Source organism: Gobio gobio, assembly GCF_949357685.1.
Source record: "Gobio gobio genome assembly, chromosome: 16".
NCBI classification, from domain to species: Eukaryota; Metazoa; Chordata; class Actinopteri; order Cypriniformes; family Gobionidae; genus Gobio; species Gobio gobio.
Window position 1 is genome coordinate 6,446,937 of NC_137109.1, and position 21,189 is coordinate 6,468,125.

Below are 21,189 nucleotides of genomic sequence, written 5' to 3' on the forward strand. Positions count from 1 at the left end.
CACCACAACATACTCGTAAGGCTTGTGTTTGAATAATGTCTACCTTTTTCAATAACGTTGCTGAAGCAGATCTATACACTATGCACCCATAATCTATTGTTGATCTTATCAATGCACAATATATATTCCTTAATGAATGTCGTCTTGCACCCCATTCCACCCCTGTTAAACATCTTAAAATGTTAATTCCTTTCTTACATTTATCAATTATATTTTGTATCTGTGCTGCAAAGGTCAATTTTGTATCCATCCATACTCCTAAAAATCTTATATTTGAGACTTGCTCCAATTCTTGTCTATATAGTTGTGTTGTGAGCAGTGTTGGGCAAGTTACTTTAAAAAAGTAATTAGTTACATTTACTTCTTCCAAAAAGTAACTAAATTAGTTACTCAGTTACAAATTTTAAAAGTAACTAGTTACTTAACCTGTTAAACTGCAACCCCACTTTGGGGCTCACAGCTGAAAACGACCTACCTGAATTAAAACAATTATAGCTCCTGAGAACAGTGTGCTACAGGCACAATTAAGGTATCTTTGGAAAGAAGACACTTGGGACTCTACTAAAAAGCAATCAGAGTTGATAATTCTCAAACAGATAAAAAATTATAATAGTTGAAATGCCTCAAAAATTATTTGCACTACACAGAATGTTGTATTATTTCATGTAAAAATATATGAAAATAGACCTGGAGGAATCCAGTTCAGTTATGGATTGAAAGCCACACGACTTATCAGTTTATATTTCAAGTTTGAGGAAGATATAATGAAAAATGTGGTTCCTGCAAGCTTTTTTCCAAGACTATGTCTGTTCCATTTCTCCCTCCGCCTGCTTGAGGCACATCCCCAGAAATGACATCTCCCAACTAAAACAATTGCAGTTGCTAAACAATTTGCACTACATGCACAATTTAGACATCTTTAAAAAGAAGACACTTTACAGTTTATTACCCAAACATTAAAGTAGAAAAAAACTTAGAAAGACAAACAGTTATAGAAGTTGAAGTGTCTTGAAGATGATTTGTGCTACAATGAACACTTTATTATTTGATGTAAAAATATATGAAAATAAGCCTGGAGGAATCCAGTTAGTTAATGAATTGAAAGGCAAAAGTCTCATCAGTTTATATTTAAAATTTGACGAAGATATCATGAAAAATGGGGTTCCTGCATGCTTTTTTCTAAGAATATGTCCAGGTGCCAAGAAACCTACAGGAGACTTGATAACCTAATGTTATGAAGTGTACTGCAAGCTGTTTTAGCCATCATATATGATGCTTGAATGCTTTTTCAACTATAAAATAATAGGCAGAACCATAAGACTTTGTATTAGTGATTTATTTGTACAACAGAACTTATAAAAATATAATAAAAATGAAATATTAATAAAAAAGAGCTAAACTTCTTTGCAACTGAAAATACAACAAGTAATATAAGTATAATAACTATAAATATAACTAGTAATATAAATAACAATATAATATAAATATATAGCTATAAAAACACACACAATTTGCAAATGTAAAAAAAAAAACATTTACTGGCCTTTTATTGGCGGATTCAGGTCTACAACAGCAAGTGCAGATCTTGAAGAATCTGAAAGCGTTCTTCTCTTTTCTGCTGGTTGGCTGGTGCTTGGATGCCATAGCTCATCTGAAGACTCAACCTGATGCCTGTAGAATGGCAAGGAAAGGAATGAGAATTAGCACTGCATGTCCTATTTCTGTATAGTTTGCCCATTCAATCAACAATCACACTGTCATCATTCACTCTAATTACAGGCCATCCCATGAACAATGAAACTGATGGGCAGTCGGTTAGACAGCATTCATATTGACGGCGGCCCATACATTCTCACACAGCCCAAGCATCAATCTAACGGCCGGCTATACAGTGAGCATTCATATTGACGGCGGCCCATACATTCGCACACAGTCCTACAATCAATATAATGGCCGGTGATACAGTGAGCATTCAACAATCACACAGATGGTCGGCCGTCCAGAACTTTTCTTTTTTCGTCAATTCGTTTTTTGTTGCATAGGGGAAAAAAATGCATTTTATATATTATATATATATATATATATTTTTTTTTCTGTGTGTGCTAGAAAAAATGCTAAATATCAGTATATATATAATCTATACTGGTATATTGTAATTTTTCTAGCACACAGGAAAAACATAAAATAAATACAGTCTCAATATATATATATATATATATATATATATATAAACAATTACATGTGTTATATATATATATATGTTTTATTTACACACACATGGGGAAAAATTATTTATACTTTTTCCCCATGTGTGCTAGGAAAAATGCAAAATATCAGCATATGTATAATGCATACTGGTATATTGCATTTTTTCTAGCACACAGAAACAATAAAATAAATACATTCTCACACACATTCTCAATATACATAAACAACTACACATAGCAACTCACCGGTATGTTATTGGATCAACTTCTCTGTCAACAAGCACCGTCATCGCTGTCTTGACTCTCCTCAATGTTTCCCACATCGCTGCTTCGAGTGAGCTCAAATAAAGCATCTTCAGCACAATACAAACTTCTTTTGACGATCCATTGGATAATAAATTCCGTCCAGTTAGTAAGATTAGCAAACAGTTACTACAAAGAGACCGTCTGTACTAGCCCGTTAGCTTTAGCTGTCAGATGACGGGGAGGGGTGTGTGTGTGTGTGTGTGTCACAGTCACAATGGCTGCGTTCGAAACCGCATACTCTTTGAGTAGGTACTCATTTTCAATAAGTACTTACTTAACGAGCTCTAAAAGAGTAGGTACTTTATTGCCTGATCTCGTTAAGTATGAATGCGATCCGCACTTTATGCGCCATGTTGACGTTATCATGTGACCTACGACGTTATCTCAAGCGCAACGACTTGAAAGACGAGTGACCGGTTTAATTCATCGATCTATAAATATCTTAATATTGATTAAACTTGCTAATTGTGTGGGCTTGTTGAAGAAACAGCTGCCCATTTATTTTGTGATATTAACCCTACTAATCTGACCCAGTTTTATCCTTACCAAAACCCGTGATCTCTTAAATATGTTGTTAATTTCTTTATTTTATATGCAAAACATGTCATCCACAAACAAAATTGGCCTAGATCTCCTTTATATTTTCCTTTTTAAATGTAACTCCTGTTTTATCCCTCAATCCCTTATTCAAAGATATGTAACCTTGTTATTGTTTTTTCTTTGTATATAATGTATGCAAACCCATGATATTTGTTTTATTATTAGGATTGTTAAAGATACAACCATGTAATTTATAAAATAAAAGATAGGCCTATGAGTGACAGGTGCAGTAACAGCTCAAAGCATCAGTAACTCCACAGCCTGTGCGGTTTCCCTCAGAGTCTGCAACGAGGACGTCTTTCAGCTGCTCGAAGATCTCACCTTTGGAGAAAACTGTTGATTTTATACTCTTAAAATGTTAGTTATTACTATTCAAAATTAAGATTACCCCAGAATGAATTGCATTGCTAGCCCACTAAAACACTTACAATAATAATAATAACAAATGCTGACCAATACTTAATTATATTACTTTTTTTTTTACTGAAAATTATATTGTTTTAGTAAAACAAGCAAAATGCAACTTGTTGTCATATGACATAGCGATGCATGAAAATACACTAGAACAAATGCAGCCGATGTGAATACCAATTTTCAGTCAAGCAATGAATAAATGCATGAGTTAATAAAATATTTTATTTACTGACAACAATGGGAAACATGAATTAATGAGTAAAAGAATGAATAAAAGTAAACATCACAAATGAATAAGTCACCATGAAACAAAGCTTTATTCAAACGTATTGTTCTAACAAACCATCACACATTTACAGACGGTGAACCCCACATCTGCTGCCATCTCAACACAGCTTGATGAAGCAGTTGACCGCCGTGAACACCTTCGCCTGTCCTAGCTGTCCCTCCTGTCCCTTCTGAACCCCACAACCTTGAAGCAAGAGTGTGAGAACATGTGCGGGACAATCTCTGACTGCTGATGTGTCTACTCCAAACATCCGTCTGCCTGCTCTCCATCAGCATGACTACTTAAAACGTTTTACAATTCATGTTGTCAGCATCCCATTTCTTGCCATATTTGATTTAATATTTTTTACAATTACATGCTACTTGTATTGTAGCTTTATGACTTTTGTGGTGTAGTGGGCTAAACACTGAACTGATAAGCAGAAGGTCTCTGCTTGGATCTCCGCAGCCGTCACCACCAGTGTGTCCTTGAGCAAGGCTCAACCACAGAAGCTCTGCAGCAAATGCACAGACATCAAGAATCAGAAAAGTGCTGAAATAACTCTGTTTGAAATTAAAATAAAATACAACTTAAGATTTAAATGTATGTTTTATTCATTTCTGTAGTATACTCAAAGCCTTTGATAACAGGCTTCCTTCATCAGCCTCTCTCCAGTCTCCACCAGATAAACACACACGTGCTCTTCTGCCCCTGTAACATCAGACAACTTTCATGTTACCTGTATCTTAAACAACACCTTGATAAAAGCATAAAAGTTTATGTGCTCAATAGCCTTAAATGTTGAGGTAGTTGCTGATGTGTTAATGTTCCTCAATTCATCAACAGTACTAATGGACAACTAAAAAAAGATAACTTATGTTTAGTTACTTTATGTAGATCTATTAACATTACTGACGTTCATGTAAAGTAAGCAGTGTTGACCACAGTGAACTCTATTTTATAGCACACACACATCACTCTGATCAGATGTCTATTTCATGCTGTGATGTCATCTGCAATACTTATCGAAAATGTTCCTGTCAGATGTTAAATAAACATTTAGTAAGCATCTTTATCTTTAAGTATATCGTTTATGTAAATCCACTTTGGAGACGTGTGTGTGTGTGTTACTGGAGCTCATACATAATAAAACGTGTTTTTACAGCCCAATCACAACTACACTATACTGTCTGTCGTCTTTACACTTTTAACAATTCAACAGTTTAACGTTACTCTACAGTAGTCCAACAAATGCGATTTTAACACAAGGAACGGTGATTTTGGTTTGTAATACTCACATTTGATTGGCTTTTCTCCGCCTGACGTATCCTTTCCTGTAGCCTCATGGGAATAGTCAGGAGGCCAAAACTGATATTAAAACTTTGTCGGACACTTTTTGGTACAAGCATACAACCTATTCAGTATTAATATTTAACCCCTCAACATGTGTTCTAGCCAGGTTGTCAGCTTAGAATTTTTTTTTTTGTGTCCATTTTAACACTATAATCTCAAAAGTGGTAAAAACGGATTTTTTCCCCCAAAGTGCTTCCATTTTCTATGTTACCTACTGTAATTTTGGGCAAATGTGAAATATAATCCAATTTATGTGCAAGCATGATCATTAAAAAATAATAATCAATAAATACCACAAGAGTATCACACCCCAAGGGGCACTGTTGTGTCAGCACAGCTGTGATTTGACATGAGGCAGCAGATCCAGAGAAGATGATCACAGCAGGTGTCAACAGTCTGAACAATTCTTTCTAATGGAATAAATCACACAATCACACAACAAATTAACTTGGTCTATTTGTCTACACAAACATTTACCTCAATATTCAACCATTCTAACATCGAATGTTGCCAGAAACAGGTAAGCTAAACTGTTTTCCAACTAACTATACTTCCCAGACAGATAGCTAGGCTAATTTAGTTTCATAATTACTAGCTTACTTACTAATAGGTAAACTATGTTTTGTGCAGATGTGTAATGGAAATATTGTTTATAATTTATTTGCTGCACAGCAGCCTGTTTTACAGTCTGCTAGCTAAAAGCCCTCAGCTTATGTCAGAGGACATTGTAGTGATCCACTCAGAAACCAATCAGACTAGTGTAGTGAACCATTTCTTTGACTTTAGATGAGATAACATGAGATAACATTTCATGCCATCACTGGATGTGACACTACCAGTCAGTTCACTGGAATAGGAAAAAGGACGGCGTGGAAAGTGTTTCAGCAGTGCCCTCGTCTTCTCCACAACTTTGGTGAGGATGAAGTACCAAGTCCAGCGATTCTATCCTCAGCAGAACAGTTTGTCTGCAAACTGTATGATCCAAAAACAAGCAGCACTTCAATCCATGATGTTCGCTGTGCCCTGTTTCGGAAAGTGAAAGCCAATGTGGATACTTTACCACCAACTCAGGATGCCTTGTATCTGCACCTCATGAGGGCCCACTATCAAACAAAGGTTTGGAAACAGTCACTAGTGACCCATCCACAGTTGCCCTCACCAACCAGTTGTGGTTGGCACATGAAGGATGGAATGCTTGTCCCCAAGCTTTTAACCAAAGAACCTTTACAGGCCAGGTGCTTGGAGATGACGATATGTGGATGCAAGGAAAATGGAAGTCAGTGCAGTACCAGGCAGTGTAAATGTTGAAAAAATGGAATATTTTGCAGTGGGGCATGTGGGTGTGCCTGTGCAGTTTGGTGCAAAATTACTCAGGTACTCACATCATTATTATTGAGTTTTGCCACATTATATGCATTATATACAGTGAGGAAAATAAGTATTTGAACACCCTGCTATTTTGCGAGTTTTCCTACTTAGAAATCATGGAGGGGTCTGAAATTGTCATCGTAGGTGCATGTCCACTGTGAGAGATATAATCTAAAAACAAAATCCAAAAATCACAATGTATGATTTTTTAACTATGTATTTGTTTGATACAGCTGCAAATAAGTATTTGAACACCTGAGAAAATCAATGTTAATATTTGGTACAGTAGCCTTTGTTTGCAATTACAGAGGTCAAACGTTTCCTGTTGTTTTTCACCAGGTTTGCACTGCAGGAGGGATTTTGGCCCACTCCTCCACACAGATCTTCTCTAGATCAGTCAGGTTTCTGGCCTGTCGATGAGAAACACGGAGTTTGAACTCCCTCCAAAGATTCTCTATTGGGTTTAGAGACTGGCTAGGCCACGCCAGAACCTTGATATGCTTCTTACAGAGCCACTCCTTGGTTATCCTGGCTGTGTGCTTCGGGTCATTGTCATGTTGGAAGACCCAGCCTCGACCCATCTTCAATGCTCTAACTGAGGGAAGGAGGTTGTTGCCCAAAATCTCGCAATACATGGCCCCGGTCATCCTCTCCTTAATCCAGTGCAGTCGCCCTGTCCCATGTGCAGAAAAACACCCCCAAAGCATGATGCTACCCCCCCCCCCCCATGCTTCACAGTAGGGATGGTGTTCTTGGGATGGTTCTCATCCTTCTTCTTCCTCCAAACACGTTTAGTGGAATTATGACAAAAAAGTTCTATTTTGGTCTCATCTGACCACATGACTTTCTCCCATGACTCCTCTGGATCATCCAAATGGTCATTGGCAAACTTAAGACGGGCCTTGACATGTGCTGGTTTAAGCAGGGGAACCTTCCGTGCCATGCATGATTTCAAACCATGACGTCTTAGTGTATTACCAACAGTAACCTTGGAAACGGTGGTCCCAGCTCTTTTCAGGTCATTGACCAGCTCCTCCCGTGTAGTTCTGGGCTGATTTCTCACCTTTCTTAGGATCATTGAGACCCCACGAGGTGAGATCTTGCATGGAGCCCCAGTCCGAGGGAGATTGACAGTCATGTTTAGCTTTTTCCATTTTCTAATGATTGCTCCAACAGTGGACCTTTTTTCACCAAGGTGCTTGGCAATTTTCCCGTAGCCCATTCCAGCCTTGTGGAGGTGTACAATTTTGTCTCTAGTGTCTTTGGACAGCTCTTTGGTCTTGGCCATGTTAGTAGTTGGATTCTTACTGATTGTATGGGGTGGACAGGTGTCTTTATGCAGCTAACGACCTCAAACAGGTGCATCTAATTTAGGATAATAAATGGAGTGGAGGTGGACATTTTAAAGGCAGACTAACAGGTCTTTGAGGGTCAGAATTCTAGCTGATAGACAGGTGTTCAAATACTTATTTGCAGCTGTATCATACAAATAAATAGTTAAAAAATCATATATTGTGATTTCTGGATTTTTTATTTATTTAGATTATGTCTCTCACAGTGGACATGCACCTACGATGACAATTTCAGACCCCTCCATGATTTCCAAGTGGGAGAACTTGCAAAATAGCAGGGTGTTCAAATTCTTATTTTGTGTCCCTGACCAGGACTCAGACTGAGCACATGGACATGCTGCTGGGTGCCTTCTGTTGGCTGCCTTCCTGAGTGCCACTGCTTTGATGGAGAAAAACATACCTCTGCCATATGACTATTACATAGTTATTACTACTAACTAGTTACTAACCCCTAACCCCAAAGAAGTGAGAGAGCAGTTATGTTAGTATGGAATTAATAACTATAGTGATATGTCAATTAAATATAATTTGTGTTACAACCTGGTACATTAATGAAGTCAAATAGCACCATAGACCACCATCTACAGTTCTACATTTCCGCTTAGACATTAAAGTATTATAACTTGTGCAGAATTGCACTGTCTCTCCCTACAAGCTTTAAACTTGGCTTGACGCATTCCCATAGATAGGGGTACTGATTGATAGAGGTTTTGGGATACTATGTTATGTTTCCAAGCTGATATTCACTTTGAAAACTGGCTCTCTTTAGGCGGAGATTGTTTTTTTCAGGTTCTAGTTCTGTTGTCTCTTACACTGTACAATAAATGTTCATTATGACACTTCAGCAGACATCCCATGAGTGTTGGCTTTCATTTGATACCATTTTTATGTATATGGTCCTTGTGGTTGTGGAGATATTCAACATTTATCGTTGGCATGTTGAGTCGAGCAGGAAACCAACAAATTGGCCTGAAATTGCTTGTACAAGTCACAAAAAAAAAAATTCAGCTTGACAACCACCCTAATATCTTCCCTATGGGTGTCTTCTAACTAAAAAAATAGGGTGACAGCTTGTACCAAAACATGTCCGCAAAAGTCTTAACGGAAGCCCTTTTCAGAATTGGCCCCCTGACTAGAAGGCAGGGATAGAAAAGTATCCGACGATGGGTACTTCACAATCTGGGCGGAATCAGTAAGCCATCCGGGAACTTCTCGCCTACTCTTTTATGATTACTGAGGTTTCGAACATACTTCTCCTTTCACGTACTGTTTTCGCCTACTATATAGTAGGTAAGTAGGCATATTCGAACGCAACATCAGTATACGCACGTCCGAATCTCGCGAGAAATACTCCAAAACCCTGGTAGTTCTCGCCTACTCTTTTATGAATACAAAGGATTCGAGCATACTCTTCGCTCGCCTACTGCTTTTTACATACTATATAGTAGGGAAGTATGCGGTTTCGAACGCAGCCACAGACTTGTCTCAGCCTCTCGTGGGAGAGCGCGCCACATTCAAATGAATAAATATTCACGCCCATGTGACAAATACACACATGAGAGGTCTCGTTGGAATCGTGTGTTCATTGGCTACATTTTCTGTCAGTCATGACGATTCAATGCTTTTATTGGCTCCAGATAAACAGACATTATCATTGGATGAGCACGTCATGACATCAGCCAAAACGAGTGCTATGGTTGGATATTTTTGACTATATCGCGGCTATCTTTGCATGTTTTTGAGTGGGGTTAGTTGTAATATGTTCGTAACATTCTAAGCTTTAAACCCATGCCACTTTATGCTACCGGGAGACGGTTTTTGGTGCATTATTTTATTGCATAACAGTCTAGTATGATACTCCGCTCCGCGGAAATGCGATGTAAACAAAGGATTAACCATCAATATTACACCGTTATTGTTTCGTTGGATTAAAATGCTCTATGGGATGTTATTCAGTGGACCCTCACCTTTCCATTCATTCTGGAAACTTTTAGCACTGGATGCGTGTGTGGCTCGTAATTAGGAAACTACGGTATGTGCTCTTTTTTTCTTATCAATTGTTTTGATGTGTATTGCTTACATTCATGCAAAAATACAGCCGTTATAAGCTTTTCATTGAAAAACAGTGGTCTGTCCTCGATTCTTGAGGTTTAGACCTTTAGAATGATATATAGTTTGTCAAGATTAATGATGTTTTTTTACGTTAAATCTATTAACAAACATTACACTCGTGCTAAAAATAGCGCTTCAACCCGTGCACGTGCTCATGAAGCTTAAGGAGTTTTAACAAATATTTTACTGATGGTGATATCAAATGATCACAGTTCCCTTTCAAGGGAACTCGAGCTGCGTCACCGCTCTGGGAAAGCCTCTGCGTGATTGCGTCGTGAAGCACGTATGTCATCAGTCCAGAGAGACGGAACGTCATAGGCGGGTGACGTCATAGACCCGGAAGCTATAAAGCACACCGGCAAACACACGCCGTTAGCTTCTGTTGCCTTCAACAAGCGCTCTGTGTAAAATCTGTCCAAAGTGTCTTTGTGTTGTGTCTGAGTTCAGACTGTTTTTTTTCGTTTGCACTCTCACCACATTGATAAGAGAAAAAATAAAAAGTATGACGAGCGAACAGCGTTCAGACAGTGTGTTCCTCCCTGCTCACGCTACATCACGAGCGGGGATACACACTTGATGTGCGTTGTTTGTTTGGGAGAGCAGCACGCGCAGTCGGCACTCGAGGGTGCCGGCTGCGAGCATTGTGAGGCTCTGCCTCTTCGCGTGCTGCGATCCCGCCGTGCGCTCTTCGAGGAGGGCGTCCCGGCTAGCGCTCCCCACGGCACGGGTCCCGCTGCTGCTGAGGCTCAGCGGCGACTCATGTCGTGGGGTTCGCAAAAGGATCTGACGGAGGGGATGGAGACGGGCCCCACCCTATCTCTTCCTTCACCCGCCAGATCCAGTGCTGCCTCTCTGGGATCGGGAGCCCGCTCTGCGGCTTCTCCCGCCCGGGGAGCGGCCACGATGCTGCAGCTATCTTCCTCCGAGGAGGTTGATGTCTGTAGCATCGATGCAGGGGGTGGAGACTCGTCACTTCATTCCCCTGCAAGTGAGGAGCTCATGGAGGTGCTGAGCAGAGCGGTGGCCAGACTACACATTGACTGGCCACATGAACATCATGAGCGAGCTGCCGTAAAAAGCAGACTCGACGAGTGCTTTCTCCCCGCGCGCTCTGTTCAGCCTCCTCGTAGGAGTCTGCCGTTTTTCCCGGACCTCCACACCGAGGTGTCGAGGTCTTGGAAGCGGCCCGTGTCTGCACGCATTTTCACCCCGCAGACGTCAGTTTATAGTAATATCTCGGGGTGGAAAAGACACGGTTACGGTCAGCTGCCTCGGGTTGAACAGACGCTTGCGAGCCATCTGTCACCCGAGTCTGCGTCTACCGTAAAGGCTCCGACTTTGCCCACAAAACCTCTTAAAGTGACATCATCTTTTGTGGGCAAAGCATACTCGGCAGCAGGTCAAGCCGCCGCGTGTCTGCACACGATGTCTATCGTGCAGGCATACCAGGCTGATCTGCTAAGGGACCTGGGGGAAAGCCATGAGATCGGAGTCGATACTATTAATGAACTTCGATCGACTGCCGATCTCGCTCTCCGTGCCACCAAGGAGACGGCCCGATGCGTCGGCCGTTCTATGGCAGCCCTGGTGGCCACGGAGAGGCATTTATGGCTGAACCTTACGGATATCAAGGAAAGGGACAAGAGCTTTTTGCTTGATGCGCCGCTGTCTCCGGAGGGCCTGTTCGGTGACGCCATCACCACGGTTACCGACAGGTTCCTGGAGGCGAAAAAACAGGCAGTGGCGCTCAAGCAGTTCCTTCCCCGTAAGCCCCAGGTCTCGTCTGCTGCTGGGCGGGAGCAGCAGACGCCGAGTACGAGCTGCTCTCACAGGGCGCAGCAGAAAGTGAGTGTCGCCACTCGTACACCCCCGCAGAAAGGGTCGTCGGGTGCGCGGCGCTCACAGGCGCAGCCTTCTAACCCCAGGGCTGATCTGAGGACAGTCATTGTGTGGGTGACAGTGAGGGTGATCCCCTCCGTGGGCGCACGGTGCTTACCGCTGTACACGGTACCCGTGCGTCCGCGGTACCCTCACGGGGTCAGTCCGCCAACCCCGCCCGAGTGCCGGGGTGCGGAGGGTCCCCGCGGGTCATTCGAGGATGGCCCGCACCCTCTTTGGAGGGAAATTATGCCGTCGAGTCAGTCGTTCCCTGCCGGTTCGCCGCTTCAGGGCGCTGCACTCGCGGTGCAGAGTACATCAGAGACCAGCCTCGAGAGACTGGTTCCCTTAGTAGATTTTGTGTCAGAGTGGGAAAATCTGCCTCACATATCTCGTTGGGTCCTGCGATGTGTAAAGTTGGGGTACGCGATTCAGTTCAGATGCCGTCCCCCCAGCTTCAACGGGGTCCTCTCCACTGTGGTGGACCCGGTGCAGGCTCTGGTGATGACTCAAGAAGTACAGACTCTGCTGCAAAAGGGGGCTATAGAGAGGGCCCCCCCCCCCCCCCCCCCCGGACAGGGAGTCAGGCTTTTACAGCCGGTACTTCATAGTGCCAAAGAAGGATGGTGGGCTGCGCCCCATCTTGGATCTTCGCGTCCTGAACCGAGCCGTGGCAAAGCTCAAGTTCAGGATGCTGACACTCAAACAGATCGTGTCTCAGATCAGGTCCGAGGACTGGTTCGTCACGATAGATCTCAAAGATGCATATTTCCATGTCTCCATCCTTCCGCAGCACAGGAAGTTCCTGAGGTTCGCTTTCAGGGGAGAAGCGTACCAATATCAAGTGCTTCCTTTCGGTTTAGCCCTTTCACCCCGCACGTTCACGAAGTGTGTGGACGCTGCTCTGGTCCCCTTGCGTTTGCAGGGGATCCGCATTCTCAATTACATCGACGACTGGCTGATACTAGCACAGTCAGCGCGTCTCGCGGTTCAGCATCGAGATGTTGTTCTCGCGCATATGAGGAGGTTGGGGCTGAGGCTCAACTCCAAGAAGAGTGTTCTCTCTCCTGTGCAGAAGATCACTTATCTCGGGGTGAGTTGGGATTCGGTCGCTATGCAGGCTCGTCTGTCGGAGCCTCGCGTGGGATCGATCCTCTCAGCCGTGAAAGGGGTGAAGCTAGACCAGCCGCTCACTGTAAAGCAGTTTCAGAGACTGTTGGGTCTGATGGCAGCCGCGTCCAACGTTATTCCTTCGGGCCTGCTGTTCATGAGGCCGCTACAGTGGTGGCTCAAGACCAGAGGTTTTTCCCCGAGGGGGAACCCCTTTCGCGTAATCAAGGCAACGCGGCGGTGTCTCCGCACCTTGGTTATGTGGAAGGACCCCAGGTTCCTGACCCAGGGCCCGTCGCTGGGGGCACCGTGTCAGCATACTTCTCTGACCACGGATGCCTCCCTGACGGGCTGGGGGGCGACCATGAGTGGTCGCTCGGCCCAGGGTCTGTGGCAGGAGCACCAGCGTTCGTGGCATATAAATTGCCTGGAAATGTTGGCGGTGTTTCAGGCTCTGAAGCACTTCCTGCCGCATCTCAGGGGCCATCATGTGCTTGTGCGCACAGACAGCACATCGGTGGTCTCCTACATCAACCATCAGGGGGGTTTGAGGTCCCGTCGCTTATACAAGCTGGCGCGCCTTATCCTCCTCTGGGCTCAGGGAAAATTGCTGTCACTCAGGGCTATGTACATTCCTGGGCGGTTGAACGTGGAAGCAGATATCCTGTCGAGGCAGGGGCCAAGGCCCGGGGAGTGGAGACTCCACACCGATGTGGTGGAGCTCCTTTGGGAGAAGTTCGGCAGGGCCCAAGTGGACCTGTTCGCCACTCACGAGAACTCTCATTGTCGTCTGTGGTTCTCCCTGTCGCCTCCAGCTCCTCTCGGACTGGATGCGATGGTACAGGGGTGGCCTAGGCTGCCCCTGTACGCTTTCCCCCCGATCGCTCTGCTTCCGGGAGTTCTAGAGAGAGTGCGCCGGGACGGGGCCCGTCTCCTGCTAGTAGCCCCGTTCTGGCCGGGCCGGGTATGGTTCTCGGATCTGGTGTCTCTTCTCGACGGCTCTCCCCTGGAGATCCCGTTCAGGAGGGACCTTCTCTCTCAGGCGGGCGGAGTTTTTGTTCACCCCCGCCCGGAGTTGTGGAAACTGTGGGCTTGGCCTCTGAGGGGGCCCAACTCATAAGTTCCGGTCTCTCAACTGAGGTTGTTGAGACCATTCTACACTCCAGAGCTCCTTCTACGAGGAAACTTTACTACCTAAAGTGGAGACTCTTCACCTTATGGTGTCGAGATCACCTGCGGGATCCAGTTAACTGCCCTGCGAGCGTGGTGCTGGAGTTCCTGCAGGAGAGATTCTCTGCTGGGTTAGCCCCCTCCACACTAAAGGTGTACGTGGCGGCCATAGCTGCTTACCACACTCCTTTGAGTGGAGTTTCATTAGGGCGACACCCTCTAGTAACTCGTTTCCTCCGTGGAACCTTGAGGCTGAGACCTGTGACACGCACCAGGGTGCCGGCCTGGGACTTATCCATCGTCCTTCAAGGCCTTTCCGAGGCTCCCTTCGAGCCGCTCGAGGAAGTTTCTGAAAAATTGCTCACTTTCAAAACTATTTTTCTTCTTGCTATTTCTTCTCTTAAAAGAATTGGGGACTTGCAAGCCCTCTCTGTCGCACCCTCGTGCTTGGAGTTTGCCCCGGGTATGGCTAAGGCCTTTCTCTCTCCGAGGCCCGGGTATATTCCTAAGGTCCTCACTAATCCTGTGAGACCTATTGTGCTCCAGGCTTTCTGTCCTCCTCCCTTTGTGACGTCAGACCAGGAAAAGTTAAATCTGCTTTGTCCAGTTCGCGCTTTAGACGCCTATGTCCACAGAGCTGCCCTGTGGAGGAAAACTGATCAGTTATTTGTTTGCTACGGACCTCCATCCCGTGGGGGTCCGGTGTCAAAGCAGAGGATGAGCAAGTGGGTAGTCGAGGCCATCTCACTGGCTTATGTGGCGGCCGGACAGCCCTCTCCTTTGGCTGTTCGGTCCCACTCCACTAGGAGTATGGCTGCTTCTCAAGCTCTCTTGGCAGGGGCCTCCCTGCAGGAAGTGTGTGATGCGGCGGGGTGGTCCTCACCGCATACTTTTGTCAGGTTCTATGAACTAGATGTTTCTGCTACTCCGGGGTCTCGGGTGCTCGCCTCGTAGCTGTCTCAGGCGGGCATCCAGACTCGCATGGGGACGTGGGTATTCTCGATCCCAGAGCGGTGACGCAGCTCAAGTTCCCTTGAAAGGGAACGTCTCGGTTACGACTGTAACCTTAGTTCCCTGATGGGAACGAGACGCTGCGTCACCCGGCCATACTCCTCGCATGCCCGCAAGCGCCTTGTTTCAGGCCTTCTTCAGAAGCTAACGGCGTGTGTTTGCCGGTGTGCTTTATAGCTTCCGGGTCTATGACGTCACCCGCCTATGACGTTCCGTCTCTCTATTGGACTGATGACATACGTGCTTCACGACGCAATCACGCAGAGGCGTTCCCAGAGCGGTGACGCAGCGTCTCGTTCCCATCAGGGAACTAAGGTTACAGTCGTAACCGAGACGTTTCTCTTCTGGTGTTGATATATTTTTTCACAAGTTACTTAACTACTGAAATTTTACTTTTATTTCTGTCAAATGAAACAAGATTATTGTGACCAATACATATAAAAATAAAAACATTAAAGTGAAATTTTTAAGCAGTTGGAATGAAATTAAATTAACTATTTTGTAAAAGCATAGATCTTATTGTGAACGATTCATCATGTACACATTCATTTTTTGCCCCACAATTTTTCTTTTTTGATAATCTGTTACACTCTTAAAAGAAATGGTGCTATGTGGCACTAAAAGTGGTTCTTTGGTCGTATTCATAGGGGAACCACTTTTGGTGCTATATAGCACCGTATTTTAACATGTTCTGTATATGGTAGTGGTGCTATAGCACCTCAACTGAAGAACCGGTGAAGAACCACTGAAGTACCAAGTATCAAGATTGGTGCTATACAGCACTTAAAGTGGTTCCCTTATGATTACGAGCCAATAACCACTTTTAGTGCCATATAGCACCATTTTTTTAAGAGTACACTTGGATGTACATCACAATACATAAGAAAAGATCTGCCACTATTTCCTTTTCATTGAGACTTTAAGTCAAGTCACCTTTATTTATACAGCGCTTTATATAATACAGATTGTTTCTGAGCAGCTTTACAGTGACAAACAGGAAAATAATGATCAATGATGCAAACAGAAATCAATTCTGCTGTAAAGAGACAACAGTGTCATTGTTCAGCTTAAGTCAGTTCAGTGTTGATTCAGTTCAGTTATATAACTGTGTGAAGATCATCAACTTTTCATCAACAATTCAGATTTGCAGAAGATAATAATGCAGTTATTCACTTTGAGTTCAGTGTGTTTTCATTCAGTTCAGCAACAATGTTGATGTTGTTACTGTCACCAAATCCCAGCATGCACTGCAGTCCCTGGTGCTGAGAACGGTCCTGTTACATCATCAATGGCCATTTTGTCTTACACATGGTATCATGACTTATATTTGTCACTGCAGTTGTACTTAAAATCCACTGAAGTGCATCATTGTTCATCTGGTGTGGCGATTTTTTTCCAGCTCTTGTTACATAAGGTAGTTTTGTGCATCTGGTTTATTTGAATGATGAAAATCTTTAACCAAATTAAACAATAAAAAAGAGAAACATATTATGATTTTCAAACATTTTAAAAATGTTCTAAATAATGGTTTGAAATTATTTAGTTTGTCCTTTTATTCTGTCAATCATGAATATATAAACAGGTGTTTGCCTCGCATATGTTTTCAGAGCTTGATTTATATAATAATTTTTTCATTGAAGTGTGATTGATGAATGAGTGATGAATGTGATTGATGATTGATGAATACTTTGATTACAGTGTTATTATTGAAGCATAATTTGCAAAGGATAGAATTTCTCTAGAATCAGATGTAACTGTGATTTTCTGCTGTAATGATCAGTTTAACTGGTAAGATCCTCAGAGGGGAAGTTGTGCAGCGATTATATAAGAATGGAAACACAGTCTCTGTGAAGGACGTCCTGAATGTGAGTAAATGTGTGTTAGTGACAGGATCAGAGAATGACACTGTTCCTCTGTCATAGTCCAGCTGAACTCTCACACGCTGAAGCTTCACTTTAACAGGAAAGACAGTGTATGGTTGTTCTTGGGATTGTGAGCCGTATTTGCTGTTTATGTACTGCACACGCCAGACATTAGAGTCAAAGAAATCCAGTCCCTTCCTTTGGTTTGATGCTGTGGTTATTCCAAGACTCCAGAATGTACTGTCACCAACCTCCACATCCCAGCAGTGTGTTCCTGAGTTAAAGCCCTCAGATCCCAGGACACATGCATACTCGTCAATCCTCTCTGGATTATCAGGAAGTGTTTTATATTCATCACTGTTCGACAAACTGGTCAGATCAGACGAGAGTGTGAGATAAGGATGTGCTGTGTTTGGATCTAGAGTCAACGGAGCTGTAAAGAGAATAGCATAAGTTAAAAATCATAACAATGGTCTCTCAGTTTCTGTCAGAATGGATTGAGGCTTCAGGTTTAATATCAGTATTCAATAAACACTATTGTTGTATCCTAATACACAGTGGTGGGCCTTCTCTGCTGGCCCTGTCAAAATCAAATATATACATATTTTTCATAATTAAATGAATGTGTGTCTGAACGTATCTAAATTCAATTACTGTCTATTTCAGTACATTAAAATTATAGTTTCAGAAAGAATGTGGTTATTTTTTGTGAGGCTGAGCTGTATTTTCATTATCTAAACGCATCACAGCTCTGTGGACTAGCACAAGTAGAATAGCTAGCCTTCAGTTGAAGCTGCCATTTTCCATTGGATCATAACTTTGACTGACGTGAGTCATCAGCCAATCAAATGTTGAGGTGTAGTGATTGAATGCCCCAAAGGCCCAGCGATGAGTCGGCGCTACCCCCGCTGATGTCATCCGCCGTTTGAACTTTCCGCGGGTTGTTGTGAGCGATCTATGTGAAGTGAGCTATGGCCGCTGCGGATGACGGGCTGCGCGAGCTTTGTGTGCATCCTGATGTCAAACCGGTAACGTTAGCTGACAAGCTGTGTTTATCTGTTTCTTTTGATGTTCTTGTTGTTCTGTGTTTTTGTTTGTTTGTTTAAGAGTATTTATGTCAGTGAGTTGATTTTGATTCATTTCACCTGTTGCTTGCCCCCTTCCCAACGAGCACTTTGATACAGTGCATGATTGTATTGTATATGTATCGTTGTGTGTGTGTGTGTGTGTGTGTGTGTGTGTGTGTGTATGGTGTTGTTATGGCAGCGATGTGGGGTGTGTTGATCGTTAGTGAAGGCCCTGACTGAATACATAAGCAGAGACCATGAGGTACAGACTTCTGTAGTCATTATGAGTTCACTGTATGATCTGATGATCTTCTGAAATACAGTTCAGATTCACTCAGAAATTCAAGTGATTATTAAATATATTTCTTTCAGATGTTAATGTAGTGTGTGTTTCTATCTGAAGGATCTTTTGCGCTGGTGTCAGATCTGCTGAGACTCACTGTGTTGGACAGTTTCCAGCATCTTCTTCCAGACTCTGAACGGCAGGTTACCCAGGTAACGGGACACATCAATCAAAGCTCCAGAACTCATCCGTGGATCCGGCTGTGAGATCTGGACTCTGGAGGAACATTCAGGAGTCAGAACTGCAGTGAATTTGAGTTCAGATCCACTGAGAGAAGAGATACGAGCAGCTCACTCACCTTTCCATTGAGACGCTAAAGTTCTGGAAAATATAGAGTTTGAAAACATGTTAATATCTTATCAAACACTCTCATTGTCAGTGAGTCTCAAGTTGTTTTCTGCTCAAAGAATGAAGCCAGATTGATTGGTCACCTTTAGAAACGAGACGTCATTGGCTTTCATCATCTCCTCCATGTCTCTGATTGTGTGTGAAAGAGCTGAGATGTGTGTGTTCATCTCCTCCAGCTTCTCATTCATCATCTGCTTCTTCTGCTCCTCTTCCTCCCTCAGTGCAGTGATTGTAGCTTCTTCTTCATCTCTGAGAAACTGATGAAGCTTCTCAAACTCTTCTTTAATCTGACGCTCTGTGTGCTCAGCTTGAGACTGAAATCACATCACATTCACTTCAGTCAGCTCTGTGTGAACACACACTCCACTAATGTCAATAATAAACTGTGTGTGTGAATGTTGAGTGTTTAACTCTTTATACATCCTCACCTCGATGTGTTGGATTGTTTCATCACACTCTCCTTTCATTTCTTCTCCATGTTTGAGCTTGTTTTGTAAGGACGTCAGCGCTGTATTAAATTCCTCCTACAGGTTAAGATGAAAATGTGTGAAACTTATGAAGCTATAAGAGGTTTAAACATTGTGTGTGTATGCTTTTATTGTTTTATTATTTATATGTTGAATGGGTCATTCTCAGGAAGCATATGTGTTTCCAAATTTAATTTGGAAAGGTCGAACATCAAGAAATCATGTTTTTACCAAACAAATGTGTTTTTTGCAATGGTCAATTCTCAATTATTATATCCATGCAGTTGTAACTTTGTGGTTGTGCAAATACAAATAAATAAAGTAGAAGAATGTTAGTATAAATCACTTTTTGGTGTGTCTTGTGATAAATCACATTATTAATGAAGAAAATAATAACTTATGACATATCTATGTTTTCAAAACACGTTTTGTGCCAATGCTTTTACATTCAAGACGATCTGAACATCCGAGCGGTCGAAGCAGTGCAGAGTTTTATATCAGTAGGAAGTCATGGAGATTTAGTCTGAGCAAAAATAAATACTGATTTATTACTGTTTCTATGTTTATCACTGTATTTAGCATGAAATGAGAGACATTTGTCTTACCTTGTAAGATGAAAGCACTTCACTGATGGGTCTGAATGTGTGTTTGGTGTGTTTCTCTGAGACTATGCACACTACACACACAGGCTGTTTGTCCTCCAGACAGAAGAGTTTGAGTTTCTCACTGTGTAAACTGCACATCTCCTCAGACTCTGATGAACGCCTCTCATTTCCCTCCATCAGGAACAACTCACACAAGTTTTTTAATGCAAGATTAACTGGAGGATCATGTCTTGAGGATCTTCTCCTGCAAACGGGACACTCCTGAGTTTCCTTAGTTTTCCAGAACTGCTGTAGACACTTTTTACAAATACTATGACTACAGGACAATAAAACAGGAACCTTGAAGATTTCACAGCAAACAGGACAAGAAAGCTCTTCTGCAGATTTTGAATCCATTTCCTCGTCTTGTAAAAGATCCAATGATCTACAGTTTACTTTCACTTTCTGGTCTTTGGTTTGAAAAGTAAATAACCATTACAATCAAAATCTAATCTCGGTTAATTCAGAAATACACAAATATCCTAATATAATGTGTCCTCTGTTCTTCACAACACAGACTCGATTTAGCTTTCAGTAAAAATGAAAGTTAGAAATAATGACTAGTCATTTCCTGGTTTTGTAAGAGGGTGGAGCTTCTGAAGACAGACTGGATTTCTGAGTTTCTGTTGGTGTGGTTCAGTTGTAATAGGCCTTGTACTGATGATTAAATAGAAAGTGTGTTCAAATGTTTTCACTTTAATGATTACCTGCTGGTTAAGTTACTAAGCCTCTGTGAAACAACTTTGTGCAAAAACTGGCAAGTAGGTGAGTCCAGCAATATACAGTCATGTGAAAAAGAAAGGACACCCTTTTGAATTCTGTGGTTGTACATATCAGAACATAATATAAAATTGAGATCATTGTCCTGTTGCATGACCCAGTTTCGGCCAAGCTTTAGCTGTCGGATAGATGGCCTCACACTTGACTCTAGAATACTTTGGTATAAAGAGGAGTTCATGGTCAGCTCAACGACTGCAAGATGCCAAATCATCACCCCTCCATCAGCTGATGGACAGTTGGCATTCACTAATGATAAACCATGGTTTATTGGGAAACTCAAACCAGGGCTCCAGACTAACTTTTTTCACTTGGAGCACAGTGGCCCCCAACTGAAAATTTTAGGGGCACAACCAGAAATTTTAGGGGCGCACACCGTAAATCAACATGCTAAGCAAATCTACTAATTTCCACTGTATTACTAATAGGTATGGGTATCGTTAAGGTTTTAATGGTATTACTACTCTTACCGATACTGCTTATCGATCCGGTACTTTAACAGTATTCTTACCGGTTCTTTTTATTATACTTT

At 42.7% G+C, this 21,189-nt stretch overlaps 1 protein-coding gene across 1 annotated transcript in view; it reads right to left on the reverse strand.

Annotated features, from left to right (window-relative positions):
* LOC307139521 (uncharacterized protein) overlaps positions 1-20,416 on the reverse strand; it is a 31,668-nt gene extending 11,252 nt beyond the window's left edge. Inside the window, exons 1-6 of the mRNA XM_079838516.1 lie at positions 19,842-20,416; positions 19,198-19,293; positions 18,853-19,083; positions 18,720-18,742; positions 18,519-18,637; positions 16,897-17,444 (exon numbers count right to left, since the gene is read on the reverse strand). Coding sequence (XP_079694642.1) covers positions 16,897-17,444; positions 18,519-18,637; positions 18,720-18,742; positions 18,853-19,083; positions 19,198-19,293; positions 19,842-20,237 — 1,413 coding nt within the window. The 5' untranslated portion in view covers positions 20,238-20,416. The remainder of the gene's footprint in view (positions 1-16,896; positions 17,445-18,518; positions 18,638-18,719; positions 18,743-18,852; positions 19,084-19,197; positions 19,294-19,841) is intronic.
* Between the last annotated feature and the right edge of the window lie 773 nt (positions 20,417-21,189).